The sequence below is a fragment of the Brienomyrus brachyistius genome, chromosome 7, assembly GCF_023856365.1.
Source record: "Brienomyrus brachyistius isolate T26 chromosome 7, BBRACH_0.4, whole genome shotgun sequence".
Taxonomy (NCBI): Eukaryota; Metazoa; Chordata; class Actinopteri; order Osteoglossiformes; family Mormyridae; genus Brienomyrus; species Brienomyrus brachyistius.
The window spans coordinates 27,532,825-27,553,388 of record NC_064539.1 but is presented as its reverse complement, the minus strand read 5'-3'; the positions used below and the strand labels follow the sequence as shown (position 1 = coordinate 27,553,388).

Here is a 20,564-nt window from a genome sequence, read left to right as displayed (position 1 = left end):
ACTTTGTTAACACACTTTTGGGTTTCATTTGAAAATTATTAAGCTTTGCAACATATTGCCAGTGGTGGCCTAATGATTAGGAAAGTGTGTTTGTGATCAAAAGGTTGCTGGTTTGAATCCCTGACCAGTGAGGTACCCCGAGCAAGGTGCCTGCTTACTGCTATGTTAAATACAGAGGACGCATTTTGTTGTTCTGTATCAACAATGACAATCACTGTCATTTCACATATAAGACTGAGATTGAGGGCTACGGTTACTATTGTCCATTAGGAATTTCCTTGAGCCCACATTATAAATGGATTTCACTAATACTGTAAGACAAGTGCAGTCTTTGTTCTCAGCTCTTGTTCTTGTTCAACACGGCATTTGCCATCATAAACAGTGATGAGAGGAACTATTACGCTGAAGCCACAAGGCCTTAGGGCAATTTTTGCATGGGGTCTCCTGAGACAACAGAAGGATACTGAAAGCTTACGTACGGGAGGGGTTTGGGTAAGGAAAGAACAGAGAGTACTGAGCAATCGAAACAATGTTTTAGAAAACTCTGGCACCTTCGGCAAAGGAGGTCAGATCAGACTGTAGTTGGCAGGAAGTGATGACCAAAGGTGGGGATGTTGCCCGACAATGAAAAGGACACTGTGATGAATTCCTCAACATGGAGGACATGCCCACTGAACAAGATGCGTTGTTGGAAACTTCAAGTGGATCAGAGCCTACCACTGCTGCTGTCACTATGGTGGTCAGAAGTCTCCATAGTGAAAAGGCTGCAGGTGTGGATGAAATTCATCCGGACATGTTGAAGGCATTGGATGTTGCTGGGGTAGCACAGCCTTCAATGTTAAATGGAAGGTGTTTAAAGGACTTTGAACTGGCAAATAAATAGGGTGGGGGTCCCTATTTCTGAAAAGGGGGACAAAACTATGTGTCCCCTCTACTTGGAAAATATACTTCTCAGTCTCCCTGTGAAAGTATTTACCTTCGCTCTGGCCCAATTATTGAACATAGGATTCCAGAACAATGTGGATTCCAAGCTGGTCATGACAGTGAGCTAACTCATCTCCGTTACATGTGAGGGTGTGTAGGGATACGCTAACACAGTCTACATGAGCTTTCTGGACTCGGAGAAGGCAAATATGACCATGTGCCTCAGCACTTACTGCGGGAGGTTCTGCAGGAATATGAGTATCAGGGGGCACTGCTGCGTGGTATTTGATTCCTGTATGAACACAGCAAGCACTGTGCCTGCATCCTTAGCACAAAACCAAAGACACTGAGAGTATATGTTGGCCTGTGGCAAGGGAGCGTCGTGTGGCCAGTCCTAATTGTGATTTTCACTGACAGGGCATCAAGCTGCAGCTGTGTCTGGAAGAGCATTCAGTCCGGTGGGCTGGACAGCACATCCCTGCTATGTGTAGCTAATGCTGTGCTCCCGGCAATGAGCGATCAGGAAATCCTGCACGCACTGGAACAGAGGGGATGAGAATCAGCACAGGCAGCTGGGCGGTGGATTGTGGAAAGAGTGAATCACTCCTTTTTGGCGATGAGGCGGCGAGTTTGGCCTTAGTGACTTTGAGCACTATGGAATCCCTTTGCGAGTGAGTGATGGTAAGAGGGAATGTGAGATTTATAGGTGGGTTGGTTCGGTGGCTGCAGTTTAGAGGGCAGTAAAACGCTCCGTAGCTGTGAAATGTGAGGTGAGCCAAGTCATCTGTCACTGGTTCACTGGTCTTTGTTGCTGGTCCTTATGGTCATGAGGTTGGGGACGGACCAAGTGCTTTCAATGTTAACATGAAAGCAAAGGCACAACTGAGAAGGGGAACCAGACAAGGCAGGAGTATTTAAAATATTACAGTTTATTACAGAGTAAGACCTTCGGTTTTGCAAAAAAAAACAGAAGGTGATCTAGCAGCACGTTTGCCTAAAGCTCACATTGTGAGCCTCACTTTCTGAACTGAAGAATGGGGGCAGGAACCTTTATATCCTGCCCTTTCTCGAGCTTCTTCTCACATTCAACCAGGTAGTTAACACCATCAATCAACAGCTGGACCAGCTCCACCTAATGCACAATAAAACATAAGGGGAAGAAAGTTAGACAGAGTTGACAAAATGACATCATTTACTTTATCTAATTGTGTGAAATCAGTTGAATAACAACAGCAACAACAATGACAATGACGCCAGTAATAATAATAATAATAATAATAATTCTGCATCGCTTAACATCCAACCACATATATATCCAAAGTCCCATAAGGTTAACACAGAGTTGAAAAATCCTGATTGGCTAATGGCCCACAGCAAACACAATGTTGCACATGTATGTATTTACTTGAATACAATTTTAATTGTTATTTTAACGTGTAGTCTTTTCTATAAAGTATCTTGGCTTTTTAGCTAGCACAGATACAGTACTGATGCAGTATATCCGTACAGCTTTGTAATCAGTGATAGCGTCCTATTGGACAGAATGTGACCTGGATGTTAAGCAACACGTACCTTTAATAATGATAAGACAACACTAGCCCTAATATACTATGTTTACCCTGGCTTCTGCCTTTTTGTGTATAACCTTCCAGTTTATGACTTTGGTTATTTATTCAGCACTGTACTTGACTCATGCTGTCTCTCACACCCTTTATTCTGAATAAGCCAGGTTTACCTCAGATTTGCCCAAGCGGTCGTTGTTGGAGATATCGAACACATCCCCCACGGCAGCGGTGTCCACACCCCCGGTGCCTCGTTTCTGGAGCCGCAGGTTATCCAGGATCTTACTGAAGCGGGTATCCTACCAGACCGAACACAGATTCATGCCAATTCTCTACTGTCATCGTGAATATTCATAATGGTGGACACTAAGTTCCCTGACGTCATCGGCTGCAGTGGAGGGAGCTTCGTCGAGGGCTGCCTAGGGGTTTCTGCTTTTGGGGTTTTCCGAGATACCTGTGACTGTGGCGTAATGGGCGTGGCCTGCTCACCTTGCTGAGCAGAGGAAGACGCACGTGTACCCCCGCCCGAAGGCCTGTGCCCAGGTTCGAGGGACAGGTCAGGATGTAGCCCAGGCGTTCATTCCACATGAACTCCCAGCCACGCTCCTGGATCAGATGCTCCACCTGTTGGAAGATGGGGTAGATGGCTCCATCAGGTGCGGGTAGAGGAGCCAGACCCATGTTTGAATAATAACTTTTGTCTCTTTAAGTTTTTAATCTCATTAGTTTATTTATGGAATTAAAACATAAGTGACACTGAATCCCCAATGAAAAGGATCAGATGTTTGGGGGGAGGTCAACGGATCAGTCGATCGGGGGGGCCATACCTCTTTGAGTCCCCTGCAGAACCTCTCGAACACCCTCTTCATGTTGCCGCCTTTTTCCATGGAGATGACGCGGGTGTGGTCTTCCTCATTCACCCATATCAGGAAAGTTTTCTCATTGTTGTGCCTGCAGAACAAAGGCTCAGGATTAAGCTCAGGCAAACAACAAGAAAACAGACAAACAAACGGGGCTGAAAATTAAGGGTGCCCACGACTGATTTAGACAAAGGGCAACAAAGGGCAATGTACAAAAAACTGAACATTAGCTTGCTGGCTAAAAAAAATAATGAACTAGTCCAGCTGGCCAGCAGCAAAAAATCTTTACTTTCACCCCCGCAAACAAACAAAACAAACAACTTTGGCAGTCCAGGAGACATTGTGTGACATATAGCACTATAATGGTGTAGTTTCAAAAGCCATTAAAAATAATTAATAAAGGGCTACTTATAGACAATAATTATTAAAAGAAATTAATAATATTATGAGCAATTCATAAATAATTATACAGAATAACACTTTGCTGTCAGAGTTAGCAGCAAGCTAGTTAAATGTGTGCTTTTAGAGTTTGGGTTACTGCTACTATAAAACCTTTACATTCTAAATAACTCCGCATTCTAGATGACATCTGAACCAAAAAGACAAATGCGTTGAAACTGGTTAAGATTTTGGACAAATTCAGGTTGTATGCTAAGTAGATTTCTACGCACAAGACCTTGCAATGATTTGAAATTTATTGCCCATAAACTGTCCTGGCTGTTCCTGGGGTGCTTTGTTGTTTTGTTAACCGGCACACCAGCATGCCATTACAGCAATCCCATTCAACATACCAGATCCCCCTGGCATCTGGCCAATCACGGGCCATACCCGCACATGTCAACAGGGGAGAAACGGGCTTATCAAACAGGAAGTGGTCCTTTGGCAGAGGAGAGAGAGTGAGCATTTCAGGTGAATGGCTTTATTGCAAAGTTGTCTTCTTGCAGGATTTGTATAATTAGTATGATTGTAAAGTCAAGTAAGTAATACATATTCTTATTGTTGCACTGTGCTTTCATCCAGAACAATTTCATTTTACTGATTTAAATGAATCATGGCACAGTTAAGGTTTTATTATTCATATTTATTAAATGCTGGCAATAAGGTCACCTGATCATTTCTGAAAATCATAAAACAGTGAGTAAAAAATACCAGTTATTAATTTATGAATGTTCCTGTGACATGGAAAGAATATAGGTCTATCGCTAGAGTCGTGTTGGAGGGGGTCACAGGGTTTAGGGTTACACAGGGTTTAGGGTTACACAGGGAGCCAAACAGCTGTCTGCAGCTGGCTAGTTTTCCCAAACATGCTAATTGTCCCATTCTATCCCCATGTCTGTTTGCCGTCCAATATAAGGTTTTCCCACAATTATGAATACCTACATTAATCACTAATATCTTAGTTTGTGCTTCTGTTCTTAAGTTGTTTCCAATTAAGTCAAATGTTAATCTTTGGGACATAATGCAGAGACGCCCTGGCTGCAATGCCAGGCCATTATAGAGTACATTCTCGCACATATTATGGGCAATTTAGTGATGCCAAGTAGCCTAACTGTGAGAGGACATCGGGCAGAGCCCCACACAGACAGATGAGAGGCAGGAATCAAGCTCACTGTCCCAGTGATATGAGGGAACTGCACTGTGCCATCTGCAGTTTCGAGGCAATTTTATTGGGTCCAGTCTCTAGCTATTTCTGCTGCTGATTGCAGAGGACAGACTGGCTTATCTAGTTGATGTTGCTAAGGGCTACCAGCACAGTGAGGGGGGGGAAAGGTCAAGCCTAGTATGCAACAAGACAAAGGTCACATGCACAAACTAGCTTATAGCTCTCATGTGGTTGAGAAAACGGTCTAAACACTGTTTTCTGTCATCTATTCTATCTTTGTTAATTCCGTTTTGCTGTCAGTTTGTGTTTTTCTCTTTATTGAATTTAAATCTGTTAGTCGTTAGTTTTGTGTTTTGTTTTAAGGTAATTATAGTTTGTGCTTTTTACTCTCTGATTGTTTAAATATTTGTTTTAATAGTTAACTTCATTGTGCAGCAGTTGATTGACACCCGCTGTGCTATAAAAAAGATTATTTGACTTTTTGTGCAAGGGTTTTTATCCAGAAGACATTTTCAAGAGAAATGGCCTTTGTTTTATCAAGGTCTGCAGATTAATCAACTAAATTTATATATTTAGTTTATGTGTCATGTATGTGTCTGCTCTTACAGTATCTGAACTGAAGTCTACATTAGGGTCCGTTTAGGCTGATTACTCTAGGCGTGGCCTAGGCAGATGGATGGACAGCTTGCTTACATCGATTAGCTGCTGTTGCTCCTTGTCGGTCATGTCACCCAGGCTGTAGTATTTCCCAGACAGGTCGCCCTTGAGGCCCGACAGCGCCTGGACGACCACACGCTCCACCTCGCGACGCTCCGCGCGGGAGCAGGCGGGCGGCAGGCTCAGGCCTCGGATGCTGCGGCCGGTCCGCACGCGTGATGACAGCACGTAGCGCTCGTCGAACATGCCGGAGGTGATCTACAGGGGGAGGGGCGCTCGGGTCAGACATAATGGGCCATCGGTTGCCATGGTAAGCAGGGGCGGATTACCTTATCTGGGGTCCTAGGCTGACATTAGCAAGATCACTCAGGAGTTGCCAATTTAACTAACAGTTCCATCTTTCCCAAGGCGGGATGGGGCCCTGACCTTTGCCAGACTACTGGCTAGGATAGCTGCTGCAATAATCTGTAACGGTAAGAGTAGATTGTTAAGTTAATCACCTTAGAGCTGTCCAGGTCAGTAGGGTGTTTCATGCGTCTGGGGTCATAGCCATTGTGTCTGTCCTTTATGACAGGGTCGAAGATGTCAGCAAAGACCTACAGATGGCAAAAATTCTCATGAATACAGTAGCTACCCTCAGAGGCACTGGAGAACTCAAAGGAACTCAAGAACAAACAAAACAACTCGTCATATTTCTCAGTAATTCATTAAATGCCGAACTTACAGATCTAGCTCATTTCTGATAACCATATTGATTTATATATGAGCAGGATCACAAAACAGGCAGAATAATGAGTCCAAAAGACGACACATTATAAATAGGAAATGAGGCAGTTGGATATTTTACGGAATCAAGTTTGTTCATGCTCCTCAGTCAAGGATATTACAGGGCTGGGATTTGAACTGATAATGTTCAGATTTTAAATTCATGCCATTAATCACTTGGTGACTGACTCATTAGCCAGTATATTCTCAGGAGTGGTACTTTTACAGATTATCAAACTGTAATGGATACAACTGTGACACTGGGACCACCTCAGACTCCAAATCCAACCTCATAGGTCTCCTCATCGCCAGCCACCATGCCCACGGTCTTAATGAAGGGGTGCCCAGGGTTGTCCACGCCGGTCTGGATGCACTGGTCCAGGGTCCAGCCACTGGGGGTGCACTTGTCGCGCAGTTTGCTGTAGATGGCCGGCGTCAGTGCAGATGCCATGCAGTTGTTATGCTGGCGTAGGTCGGGGAAATCGGCACTGTTGGAGAACCGGACACACAATGGCATTAATAAGAGATTCATGGTGAAGCAGCTACCCATCGTACTTACACCTTTAACAGTTCTACCAGCCATACTCAAACCATCTTTTCACCAGAAATTATGACTACAATAAAATGTTTATAGAGAGCAGATACTTCTACAATAACCGGATTGAGTTAATTACTTTGACTAAATACATAAATTGTCCTTTCCTGAATAATTGTATGTACTATACGCTACTGGCCAAAATCCCAATTATTAGAGATTACAGATAAATTCATTGCAGAAATTTATTCAACTGTAGCTGCGGCTACTTATTCAATCATCCAATGTATACTGGACTGCACATGTATATTGGACGATTGCCACTAGTGTATACTTATATAGTATAGTATATAAGCATACTATATTTTATAGTGTATACTATCTTAAAACAGTATTCATGTAAACCTTTGTGAAGTCTGTAGGAATAATTAAGTGCTGGAGCAGAATAATGCTGTTTTTTTTTCCAGTTGTCAGTGTTTGAGCACCACATTGAGGCTATATTTAGCCTCGTTCATGGCACAGTCCAGATGTGCCATTTCCTTTCTCATACTTAATTGGTTCTTTAGATGGGTTATACTGGTCACTGCTGGCTGACTTGCTCTGTCTCATTATGTCTGGCTCTGAGTATACAGTACCAATTAAAGTTATCTGCCCGTGGCAGCTTTATCGGCAGATGTAAGGCTTACTTGTGCATCAGCGCAGGTCCTGCAGCTTTCATGGCACTGCGGTACCTCTGGCTATGGAGACGCTCGCCTGGCTGCACAGATGGAAGCTCCCTCATGCTATGATGTTATCTGGCCCTGGGCCATCAGCAGGCACACTTGTTCTCCCCGCTAAAAATTTTTCATTCCAGCCACGGTTACCTAATGTTACGATTGAGGTATGGAAACGTTCAAAGTGGCCAGTTTCCCTGATGCTCCCAGAACGTTGTCCCACTAGTACAACAGCTACTACTGCATCGAAGGCTAATAATATAAACGCTAATGAAGGGGATGGTAGCGCAGAGGGTAACACTGTGGATTTACACCTCAAAGATCGTGGGTTAAGGGCTGGTCAGCATGTTCGCAGTATACTACAGCAACACTTTTATAAAATAATATTTTATTATAAAACAATAGCCTCGTGCCCATTGCTTCCGGGATAGGCTCCGGACCCAGTAGGATAAGCGGTTTGGAAAATGGATGGATGGATGGATATAAAACAATATTTTTCAACAATGACTGCATTAAAGGAATGTTTAGCAATAATTAATAAAAGTAACAAGTAATAATTTTATCAAGTTGACACTGACAGAACCTTGGAAATAGCGTTCCGTTAACGTTACAGTAAGAACGTTCCCTGTCAACTCTGAGCAGACTTACAGAACCGTGGCTATAGTTCTGGACATGACATACATCTCAGTACTAGAGGTTTGACAGTCTATTTCCTCAAATTCCTTATTAGAACCTGAGCATACAAACTATTCATACGGAAATTTAACAAGACTATGTCAACAAATGGGCTTCTTGACGTTATTGTTTCTTATACAACAGTTAGATCCGGCCAAGAAATCTGAACAGTCTGCTAATAACTGAACTTTGCTGTCCGCCTCATGATCTCTTCGCCACTCGAGTGCCGCAATATTTTATTTATTAGACCTGCGGCGTGGTTTTAATTTACAATGCAAAGCTGGTTAGTTGTTTCACTGCTGGCTTCGGCAATATTAGATAAAATTATACCGGTTATGGACTGAATTGGACGCGATAGCCCGTCTCTTTCGCTGACGTTACGGGAACTATTTTTCTTTGCGGAGGCCCGTAAATGTTTCAATAAATAAACAAAATATGCTGTTATTATTGTTACCTTATGAATGCTACTCGATAAACTGTTGTATACTTTATGCACTGCACCCTTGTGCCTATGACCGAATCACAGGCATGATATATAGGAGTTGAACCACACTACTTCTCGCATGTTATTGCTCAAAGACCTTTCTGGATAATGTGTAAGTGACAGAATCCATAGCGACTAAGAATGTACGACTTAAAGGCTGGTTTAAAATGAATGTTCCATGTGAGTGAATAAGAACACTGTCCTGAGTGTGAGGATACCTTGGGGGGTACAGCTTCGTTTTCTCCTGGGCGGTGACACTAGCAGAGTCACCCCTCAGGTAGCTGGTGGCAAAGGAGCCAGCGCCAAGGCTGCCCAACATGAGGGCGACACCGCGGCCAGACATCATGCGGGTGAAGACGCTCGCCATCTTCGCTGCTCGGGGTTACGACGTCACCTAAGAAGACTGAGGGAGTAAGTGGGGCAGAGGGAAAGGGCAATCAAGGGGCAATCAAGGGGCAATCAAGGGGAAAATCAAGGGTCAGTTAAAGGGCATTTAGAACGGCATACAAGAAAAATTGTACCAACCAAGAAAGCTGTGAAAGGAAAAGAATATATAAAGCATTATCTGCTAAAAGTATGGGTGTTGTTATGACATAAATAACTATATAATATTCCTAAGTAATAAATCCCAGACCAAACTGAAATGTACATAATAGACTGAAATATGTCCTTCATGTCACATACAGTGAGGAATTTATCTTAATTCAGCTTCAATATTTGAAAATATTTGTAAATACATATATATTTGGAGAAAAAGAGCATATTACACCAAGTGACTTTTGCCGTTATACTGGAATTCTTGATCAGCAATTGTGTTGCACTTATGTAACAGTGAACAACCTTGATGGAATTCTCCAGAAAGTTCAAAATTATTTTCTCTCAAAACCCATGGTCAGGATAAGGACTAGTAAACCTGAATGAAGCAGAATTAGCATGTTCAGTGTATTATGGGTTATCTGGAAGTAAGAATAGTCAAAGTTATTATGTTAGTTCTTACATGGGAGTGTGACAGACACCCTTCAGTGTGCCCTGGGCAGTGCTGAGGTGGCATTTTAGTGGTGGTTCTGAGAGTGACAGTCAGTATCGTGGTGAAAGCTGAGAACAGCAACCTAATCCCAAGGTTAAAGGGAGTTTAGATCCACTTCAGTGCAGTAAGAAAATGCTTGGCTGGTTGTGAGATCTGCTGTAGGCAACGTTTTTGCCGTCATACCCAAAGTTTGGAATTTTGCCCTGAAATCAGCTTGGCTGGGGGACATTAAAAGGTTATTACCAGGAGCAAGAGTATTAATAGATGAGTCCAGTTGGCGCGGTTTGCAGGACTCGTGATCCGGCGTGACATTCTGAACCGGTCAGAGCTGCTGACTGACCACCGAAGGGTGAGACCAAAGGAAGAGGCCGCGGGAATGCAAGAGACCAAGCAGGCAAATCGGAAAATGCTACATATAGCTAGTTTGTGGACAGTGAGCCATGGAAGGTGGGGTCACTGGCTCTAACCTTTTCATTTGAATAAAGGTACATTATTGGAACTTTAAGATTCAACAATAGTATGAATAGTTCTCCCAGCACCTGCCGAAGGCTGGATAACACTCTTTTATGATGGCTTATTGCATTTATGCAGTGTGACACCCACATCTAAGGTAAGGAAGTTAATTTAACATTAAAAGATATAGTTGTGAAAAAATTAATATTTTAAAATTATATCTAAACTTAGATATTCAGCATATACAGTAATTAAACAGGGCCAGGTCACACAGACTGCATTGTGAAATGCATCTTTCGCTATACTGGAAATACCAACAAAAAGAAAAGAATTAGCTTATGTCACTGTTAAATAAATACATTCAATTACTGAATATATTAGAAATTTGTGAAACATCTCACAATTAAACCACCACAAAATCTTTGTTTGTTAACTATAAATCTCATATATCTTATATAAATTGTTTTGCTTTTTTCTAGGGTATATGCATAGCTAAAATAATATCAACACGTATATCATAGCAAGTGTCTGCAACAGTAATCACAGAAATAGGTCAAACTCAATCAGGTAGTTTTCAGTCATTTCTAATCCTCACAGACATGCAGGTGGTTTTAAAATGTACCTCTTGTAGGTATAGTTGATGAGGAAACATGGAAGATCTAAATGGACTTAAGATATAAAATACTTTATTTACCCCAGGGGTGGAATTCCTTAGCATACAGCAGTGACAGTCATACTTCTGTACATAAAGATATAATTCTGCCAAATATCAGAATATGGCTTTAAAAACACTCATACACACAGTACTACAGAATGTAAAGTTAGGGTGATGGTGAAGGATTTGCCTTAAAATGAAGCACGGAAATGCCACAGTACCTTGTTGGGTAGCAGTGTTCTGTCCCTGCTGTTCAGAGAATGAGACCCTCCGTGCAAAGTGAGCGAATACTGCCACAGGATTAGCTGCCCGCTCCAGTGCCAACCAATCTGCTTTCGTCTGTTAACATGTCAGGATCCACGTGGACGGGTCAGGGTGCCCTTCAGCTTGACCCTCTTCGGCCCACTCGCAGGGCGTCCCCAGGCCCAAACCATCAGCGGTACATCCCACTTTAATGTGTCTTGGGCAGTAATATCAAACACTTCTGATAATTTTTAGGAAGCTATCAGTTTGTATAAACTGATGTCACAGCATTAGTGGAACAGTGTCATATGCATTAGAAGATCAGATGTGACTGATGTGTGCCCTGAACATGCAGCTGTTCTTTGAAATTGGAGGCGAGTTTTCGAAATGCCGTAACGTGAAAAGTATCTGCTGGCTCATGAACGTCTGCCTCCTATATCTGGCCTCCAAAAAGACCAGATAACGGAATAAAAAAATGATAATGATGGACTAATCCTAAGAGCTGTGAAACTCACACAGATAATGTAGAATGACAGGATTTTCAGTTCTATTTGGCTAAATAATTCAGTTCTTCTTGTGCTGTGATCGGTTTGTTTCCTTGATTGAAAGACTCATCCGGCTGTTTCACATTAACATTAGTGACACGTGCATGATTATAGGAGACTGACCAATCAGCACACAGCGAGAACTCAGTGCTGAAGAGAAATGCAGTGCCTTTTAATTGAAATGGAAGTTTACAAATACTGTTCTAGCTCAAAGCGTCCTCCCTGACATGGATTATGTGGGGTGGGGGGGGGGGGGGGGGGTATCCCACAAAGCCGGATAATGTAAGACAAATGTAAGTGTTGTCCAATAGTAAGGACACTTCCCTCTCTTCCTTGAAATTATCCAGCAATAATCCTGCTTTCAGGAATACGCCTATGTCCACGCAATGAGCAGAAGTGCCCACAAAAATCAAGCAAACAGATTAAGACACTTTCAAAAGACTTTTATTTTACATGTAAGCACTGAATGGGATTAGCCACACACACTCCAATGGGCAAGAAGAGACAAGAGAAACAAGAATCATTTCTATACAATAATATACAGTATAAATTAAAACAAAGCAGACACCCCAGTGGGGTCTATTCAGGCACATGCACATGCAATGCTGTGCATTTCTACATCGGTAGAACCTGCCATTACAGTAAATTATTAAAAAATGAACAAATTTTGTGCTACATAATTTTATTTTTTATGTTTTTATGGTGTCTTGGGAGACACAAAATACCTACTATACAACTGAAAAAAACAACAGAATGTTTCCCAGCAGACTTTAAAATAAATAGCATATGCAGTTCAGCTTCTTTTGCGAGACTATGTACATAAACACATCAAAACTTTATTGAAATAAATAGCAAAAAAAATTCAAATCTAGCCATGCAAGCATAGCTACATTGCTGTCCGCACCACTCCAAAGCCCTGTGTTAATGACTAATTTATTATAACTTTTCCCTTTTTTCATTATTATATTTTATCTGAGTAAAGAGGTCTTTGATTAAATCTCAGCCATAAAAAACAAAATCAGTATTTGATCAATTACAATAATTGTATTGTTTTTTTTTATTAATTAGTTTTTTATTTAGCAAATTAGCAAATGTTTATTAGCCTTCTCAACTAAGGAAAAAATATAACAATCAATACATATGTTTGCTTTTGTGAAGAAATTTAACGTTTCTCGGTATAAGAAACGGTTTTAACGTTTCTCGGTATAAGAAAAATCCTTTATTTGTGGCTGGTCGTGTGTTAAGGCATTTCAGTCCACACTGCTACTGTGGAAGTCACATTAGGTGCATGTCAGTCTTGAGAATAACGAAAACTGTTACATGGAGATTAAAAATGACATTTTAAAAACAAAGCCTGACTTTATGGGTCAAGCAAGTACAAGACAAGGAAATGATGCACATCGTATTCGATCTATCCATCCATCCATCCATTTTCCAAACCGCTTATCCTACTGGGTCGCGGGGGGTCCGGAGCCCATCCCGGAAGCAATGGGCACGAGGCGTATTCGATCTACCACTTATTAAATATATATAAATACAAGTAGTTGTTTCTATAGGGATGTAGTAAAGTTTTTATTCACAGTAAACTCTCTGATTTAGTCTTTGTGCAAATATATAAACAATAATTAGCTATTATACATATTTATCTTCTCAGCCATATAGCTAGGCAACAGTGACTTTAATGAGTCGTTAGCTCATAATATTTGATGCAGTTATGAAATATTTGACATACAAATAATATACTGTTAAGCCAGGCAAATATATTACATTTTAATCTCTACAGAAACTGCTGTCATGGTGAAAAGGAGATGAATTGCAGGAAAACATTTACATTTGTGATGGGCCCAGCGTTCATAAAATGTGATGAACTGACTTTAACCACCAGGGGGGGATAATACATCACTTATATGATATGTTCGCGTTTTTTGAATACTCCGCATGTTTACTCAAATCAGGAGTACTGTCAGTAGTATCAATTAAACACGTAATCACTGATTCATCACCCCGTTTGAATTTTCAAAATAGAAACACATTTTGATGCTTCTCACAGTATGATAAAGCATTTGTAGTCGTGTTTAAGATGGGCCGTTTCTGTAACAATGATTTCTATTAAAGGGCCTGAGCTGTGGTGAAGGACAGCACTCACGGAAGCGTGGAGCAGGTCAGGAACACACTGCATGCTAGAAAGTAACCGAAGCATGCAGTCATGGAACCGTTCAATTACACAGAAGTTGGAAGTGACTGGCTGCAGAACGAGTGTGAGATCATTTTAATTAGACGAAACACCATAAAGCACGAACCGTAACTATTTCGTCAATAAGGTTTATTGGCTATAAAGTCATATTTTGTTGCTGAAGCAGATGATTATTATTAACAACTATAAGTCAATGCCGTCTCACTTCATACTGAGCAATATGTAAATCACAGGCTAATTAACTAATAATTAAGGATCTCTTTTAAAAATACTGACTTCAAATGTCGCTATTTTATTCCCCTTAACATTTTAAATACAAATCAATTATAAACTGCAACAGAAAAATGTACTCGGTTAGATCTAGTGTTAGGTCTACCGGATTTATGAGTAAAGGGTTTCATTTGTGATTCCAGGAGGGAAAAGGTACTTTAATTGGGAAAACTTCATTAAATAACCAGAAGGATAAACGTGTGTAAAATCAAAGAGCTAATAAATTATTAATCTTGCATAAATGACTATCCAGAGCAATGTTGCGACAATCCTCGGGCCTAGCTAATGGGACAGTTGCCGGCCTGGATGGGCACCCTTCCATCACTGGGCACACAGTCACATACGATTAGCAATTTAGAGACAAAAATTTACCCAACTGCATGTTCTGGACCACAGAGGAGGCCGGATGATGCAAAGGGACCATGCAAGCTCGACATACACAGAGCTGGAGGTGCGGACTGAACCCACGACCCTGTGATGTTGCGGACCTAGCCACTGTGCTGCCTAGCTAACAAGTCACTGTTAATTAAATGAAACACAGTACACAAATAATCCCAGACACTGCAACAATGAATGGATTAAAAAGAAGCAATCCGATGTTTTACTTTGGATCAGTCAAAGTGTAGACCTCAAGAACGAGAACCTGAAGTATCTACTCATTCACGAGTATCTACAGATTAGCAAATGCAACAATATGGCTGGAATGGGAATGAAATCCTCAAAACTATGGGAGACAAACATCATCCATAGCAATTAAATAAACTGCATTTATAGCTGCTTAAGGTTGTGCAGGATAACAGATTCACTTGTTGACACTGTCGAACAAAATGAAAAAAAAAACATATTTTGAGAAAAACACATTTTGCGCAAGCCATTCACTTAGGCGATCCTCTTCAAATACTGGAGTTCTGTGCACTATTCTGAGTACTGCAGACAGAGATATTTTGTCTAAGATATGAAAGATGAAGGGTTCACATAGGGTAACAGTCTACCCACCCCAAACTGTAATCGTGACTGAAATGAAAACAAAATAGGCTGACAAACGCATTACAGACATATAAAGTCATTCTTGCCAACAAAGTACACCTAGAACACACCTTATTTTTCTGTAAGATGGCAATGTGAGGCATTCATTCTGCCACAAAGAGCCGAGAGAAAAGCCAGATGATGCAATGACATTTATGTACATGCTACATTTCCCAGTACTTCCCCTTTTCTCTTCAAAACAGAGAAGCGTCTCTATCTCCTGCTCTTGTTTTGTGCCTCTAGCTTCTCATACTCCGCCTGCTGAGAATGTAGCGACCACACTGCCTCTGACGCCGACACCCACCTCGGACCACTTTTTCTTGTTTCCTGTCTCTCTCTGCTAATCTGCTCTCTCTGCCATGCAACAGTTCTGTTCTCCTTCGCTTCTCAGTGTGCCCGGCGTGTGTCTTCTGGCTGCAATGGCCGTCCTGTGCACCGTGCCAAAGGACAAGCTTCAAGCTGGGAGTCGTGGCTCAATCTTCAGGGACAGGTCGTACAGGGTGTCCTCGTCCATTACTAGGGTTTTGTCCAGCAAGTATTGTGTAACCTAGAAAATCACAAAGGACAAGACAATATGCTAGCCTCATTCTAGACAGTATACATATGACCCTATCAGAATCCTGCATAGTGAGCCAATCAAATAATTCACATGTCCTCTAATGGCACGCAAAGATATCAGAGAACTCAAGATAAAGCACAATATGTCCTGTAAGTTGTAAGGTGGAACCACTGCAGATGGGAGTTCCTGCTCCAGCGCATCCCAGTGATGCTTATTAGGATTCAGATCTGGGGAATATGGTGACTAGGGTAACCTCCCCCAGGGCAACAGCTCATATGTACCTGCCCATCCACAGGATGTAAAAGGAAAGTGAACTCATTGGACCAGGCTACATTCTCTCGCTTTGTCCCTTGTCAAAGTCACTCACATATCTCACGTGCTGATTTCACCTGAATCCCACTCGTCACATATGAAAACTAGCTGCCCGCTTGTCATTTAATACAACTCAGATCTTGATTAGTGCAGATGTTCTGAGATAATCAACACTGTACACGTCATCTGTGGGTGATCATGGCTCTTTATTTTAACATAATGAGTAAGACATCAGACATATTACCTACCTTCACGGCTCAGCATTCAATAACAACAGGTGTTCAGACATTTTCTGAAATATATTTCATGATTCAAAAAACAAGTTACAGGCAAGGCCACCCAAGCACCCTCTGAGACCATGCTGTTGCTTCTCCTTGAGGACATACCTTGGGTTGGTGTTCAATCCTGTAGGGAGTCTGTTGGAACTGCCGGATCTCGCGGATGATGTGTGAGATCTAAAGGAAACATGTCAGAGAAGCGTTTAATCACGGTAATAGTCTAAAAGCTACTTTTTCATACATATATTCAATTACAGGCAATTGCAAATTCTTAATGCCACGCAATTATAATTATCAAATGAAAACAGATAATACATTTTTGACAACATGCAAAAGTGGCCAAAATTGTGGAAACACCTTCAATTTTTAAAGATTGCAGAACTTTATTCAGCTGCTGCTCCAGTTACTTATGAAATAATCCAATGTATGATATTTGTAACATTCTTTGATTCTTTGTAAACATTACCGCCAATATTCGTGTAGTGATTTTTAAAGCGCTTCCACAATTTTGGCCACTAGTGTAGATTGTCAAAAAAATTTCATGTATGTGTTCGTTTGATAATTATATTTGTGTGCTATCGCTCACATTTTTGTCAGCTTTAGTCTTACCATTCTCATCTTAGAGAAGTTGACCAGACCCTCTTCTGTAAAGTTGGGTGTTCCCTCTTCAATGAAAGCCAGGTCGGTCAGGTACATGCCCAAGTAGGGGACGCAGGGTGGGTTACAACTACAGCAGGTGCACATATAACCATGTGAGCTGGGATAAGCTAGGAAGCAGGATTCTCAGCAAGGAAGAGAAACTAAGCACCACACTCAATAAACACTTATGTCATGAATAAATGAAATCTCACTTTTTCAGGGTTTCCCGTAGGTTTTTAAATCTTCCTTCGGATGAGACTATCTTTTGCAACTTGTCCATCAAGGCTTTTGTCTGCGAGAAGAACAAGGTTTTTATCGATGGCCTCAGCGATAAGCTAATTTGGGATCTATGACATATGCACCTCACAGTACAGTTTATTACTTATATACTTCGAGAAATCCACAGGAGATGATTATATGAGATGAATACGAAATTACCTATCATCAGATTAAATAAATGCCAGTTTAGACAGTTTGACCATGAATCTACCTGCTTGCAGACCTTGGCCCATGTCTTTTTCAGCCTGTAGATGGCGCTGCGGTTGAGGGCAGAGGTGATCTCCAGCACGCCATTGTAATTGTGTAGGCAGCGGCAAATGTCAGCTACTGCTATCCACTTCTCAATGGAGTTAGCCCTGGAGCCCACATCTGTATGGGTCATGATCTGAGATGCTACCAGGTTACTCATCTGGTGAAGAATCAATGGGCAGGACAGGAAATAACATTTCCTTAATACGTTTCTGCATTTGCATCTCTACTATTTCCCAGGGGTAAAAGGGTAAAATAATATATAGCATTAATTTTGACTGATACAATTATAGTAGTTTTTATTGCTTGTAATACTACTGGGGAAATAATTTTCCTTTATAGCCTGTAAGAGTGTATACTAATTAAAATTTCACTGAATGATTGATCTGAATGAAATTACATATTATTCCAAGACATAATAAAAAATGTGAGTATCAGATCACTTTTGAGTGGTTTCTCTAGGTGAGGTTTCTCTAGGTGAGGTTTCTCTAGGTGTGGTTTCTCTAGGTGTGGTTTCTCTAGGTGAGGTTTCTCTAGGTGTGGTTTCTCTAGGTGAGTACCTCATTAAAGTGTTGGCTGGTCTTCATGATGTAGGGTGTCCTTTCAGTCTTATCTACCTTCATCCAGCCTTGGCCAAAAAACTCCCTAATGCAAAAAAGGCGGTATGTAATCTTTCATACATCATTGGGCTATGATAAGCTGAATTGTATCCCACAGCTGTGATATATCCAACAGAAATTTTACTGCTAAAAATGACATTCACAAGGCCCGTCGTGTGACTCATTCAATATTCTAGTCAATTACATAATGACTGATTCTCACTCACAGGGGATGACATCATTTAAAAGGAAACTCACTAGTAAAGAAACACCATGACTGACACTCACTTGAAAGGAGTAATCGAGGTGACAGTGATATCATAAGGAATGACCTTCAAGTGATGGACCTTCATACAAAGGGAATGTTATTATCATGATGGGCACTTACTCATACGGAATGCTCCGGAAGACAATGTGGTCGAGCAGGGTGATCTGTTCTGCTAGCTCCATGGCTGACAGTGATTCAAAGCACTCAGTCTTGGGACTTTCAGCCTTTGGAGAAAGACCATAAAGTCACAGGTCAGTGGAATACGTAGCAAGCAGCCTTATGCTGAGTGAGATACACACAACTAGCAATTCCAACCACTGGCCTTCTCTATCCTTGACCACCCCTTGGTTATGGTATCTAGGCAACACTGGGTGCACTCCTCTAGTAGGAACCTCATGGTGTGCAGATATAAATAGCTCTTCTGTTGGAGTGTTACTGTACACCCTGCAATGCTTTCAAGCATATTATAAGGTCCTTGCGCAAATGCTAACTTGCATCTGGTTCCTGGTCTCTCATTGTAAGTTCCATCCTCCTTCAATTGGCTCGATAACTGTGGTATGCAAGTGATCTGTTATCTGCCATTCTGTTTGTCACTTACGGACTTCAGGCAAATATAATTAACCCAAGTAACCGGCTGTATAAAGTGGAGAAGTGTCTCTACAACATGATCAGTTAACTTCCAGAATGTTCGGAGGCTCACGTCTTTGTGGCAAAAGAAACACGTCATACGTCTAATACGCTCGACCCTGACAAAAGGGCAGCATAATTAAGGACATAATCACTCATGATTAATCAAAAGGTACTGATTCAGGTCCCAGAGACGCCCTGCTGTTTTGCTTTGGTACCTGTACCAGTGCTCCAGTAAAGGATCCAGGTATATATAAGGTTAAGCAACTAAATCTAAAAAAGTGCTGCTGTTAATCTGAAGCCTTATATTCTATCTGAAAATACAATCAGTGCATTTCAGCACCTATGATGACACCTTCGCATCCGTCTGCTTCTAAAGGGCTAAGGCTCCAATTCAGTTATGACAGCACTTTCAATAACAGTGACCTTGCAGACTAAACTGAAAATTTGTTTTTATTTAGTGCCAGGAAAGCAGCAGGTCACTGGGCGAGTCTTGTGTGTGTGGGGGGGGGGGGGGGGGGGACACTGAAGATGATTCACAGATGCTAGAGAAACGAATAAAAAAGCCAGACTTCAATATCCAGGCAGGTTCTAGAGTCTAAATTCATTATCAGACAATTAAGGAGCAGTAAACTGAAGGCGTTGCGGTAGCTCAGGCTCTCTTTTACCTTTCAACAATAAGTTCTGGACTTTAATTGGGCCTGTTAATATTCAGCAAGTAAATTCAGATTCTAAGCCTCTTTGCATGAAGGTATCTGTTAAGCAGATAATTCTGCTTTTCCAGTAACTACAGCATCAGAACCATCTACTTTTATACTGAAATGTTTTCATAATGAACCCAGGGGCTTAAACTATATTCTTGTGCATGTACCCTAAACAAAAAGTCACGTCGGTCTTCTGCAATGACAGGTAGCAGAAATCTATTAGTCCGTAATCCTAAATAGAAGACAAATGGTACGTGCGAATGATGATTCCACAGCTGAACATTGTAGCATTGCAATTATGAGACTGTTTACTCGTTACTTGCCATAAATACCAGAGAAGCAGGGGAGGGAATCGTTTTTTCAAATCCCAATGGCGGTGCTGAGATGCTGTATTGCAGAGATCCTGCGTTGTTTTCATGAAGGGGGGTTATGGCAGAAATGTCACTGTGTTTGAAATCCTAATGAAGATATTGAAGCTGTCTGATAAGCCCAACATCAAGAGCTAAAAGGCAGGCCTGCTGTTTACAGAGCTTCAATAGCTCTGCAGTTCTAAAGCACTTTAAATGGTAATTCACTTACCATTCCTAATTCACCTGGGGAACGTTTTTAATAATATCCGTTATATAACCCCTTTTATTTAGCCGGAAATGGATCTTCAATTATCTTTTTGCAATGTCAGGGTCTCTAAGGAAGTTCATTTTAGTGCAGTTTGAACATTTTTATATAGAAATTGAGGGATTTTGCCCTTATATCTAAAATATTTTTGCTTGAAAACTACATGTAAAGCTTTGCTCAGTGCACAGTTTAAATCCTTCACATACAGAAACGAAATGCGTGTACTGCATATTAAAAACAAAAA

General features: G+C 41.3%; 2 protein-coding genes across 5 annotated transcripts in view; both read right to left on the bottom strand.

The window, feature by feature from the left end:
* Positions 1–1,835: 1,835 nt before the first annotated feature.
* Positions 1,836–11,328, bottom strand: LOC125745939 (creatine kinase S-type, mitochondrial-like). 2 transcript variants are annotated; one of them, XM_049019265.1, is made up of 10 exons: positions 11,135–11,328; positions 8,997–9,172; positions 6,661–6,859; positions 6,107–6,202; positions 5,643–5,864; positions 4,138–4,223; positions 3,314–3,437; positions 2,976–3,110; positions 2,660–2,785; positions 1,836–2,056 (listed from the first exon to the last, which is right to left on the bottom strand). In XM_049019265.1, the coding sequence occupies exons 2-10, from the start codon at positions 9,143–9,145 to the stop codon at positions 1,940–1,942; spliced, it is 1,254 nt and encodes a 417-aa protein (XP_048875222.1). In that variant the 5' UTR covers positions 9,146–9,172; positions 11,135–11,328; the 3' UTR covers positions 1,836–1,939. The 2 variants fall into 2 exon arrangements, with proteins under 2 accessions (XP_048875222.1, XP_048875221.1); XM_049019264.1 differs by having other exon boundaries at positions 8,997–9,181; positions 11,135–11,325.
* An 801-nt stretch (positions 11,329–12,129) lies between these two features.
* The window catches only part of LOC125745936 (ras-specific guanine nucleotide-releasing factor 2-like), a 46,884-nt gene continuing 38,449 nt past the window's right edge, over positions 12,130–20,564 (bottom strand). For all 3 annotated transcript variants that reach the window (XM_049019252.1, XM_049019254.1, XM_049019253.1), the window contains exons 21-27: positions 18,495–18,598; positions 18,068–18,152; positions 17,470–17,667; positions 17,192–17,271; positions 16,950–17,067; positions 16,449–16,517; positions 12,130–15,738 (exon numbers count right to left, since the gene is read on the bottom strand). In XM_049019252.1, coding sequence (XP_048875209.1) covers positions 15,646–15,738; positions 16,449–16,517; positions 16,950–17,067; positions 17,192–17,271; positions 17,470–17,667; positions 18,068–18,152; positions 18,495–18,598 — 747 coding nt within the window. In that variant the 3' untranslated portion in view covers positions 12,130–15,645. The remainder of the gene's footprint in view (positions 15,739–16,448; positions 16,518–16,949; positions 17,068–17,191; positions 17,272–17,469; positions 17,668–18,067; positions 18,153–18,494; positions 18,599–20,564) is intronic.

Excerpts from the sequence above, each read along its gene's own strand:
- LOC125745939 (XM_049019265.1), bottom strand. The coding sequence starts at position 9,145 with ATGGCGAGCGTCTTCACCCGCATGATGTCTGGCCGCGGTGTCGCCCTC. Across the intron at positions 6,860-8,996 it reads ACGAAGCTGTACCCCCCAAG|TGCCGATTTCCCCGACCTAC; the intron begins GTATCCTCACAC and ends GTTCTCCAACAG. Across the intron at positions 3,438-4,137 it reads CCAGATGCCAGGGGGATCTG|GCACAACAATGAGAAAACTT; the intron begins GTATGTTGAATG and ends TTTGTTCTGCAG.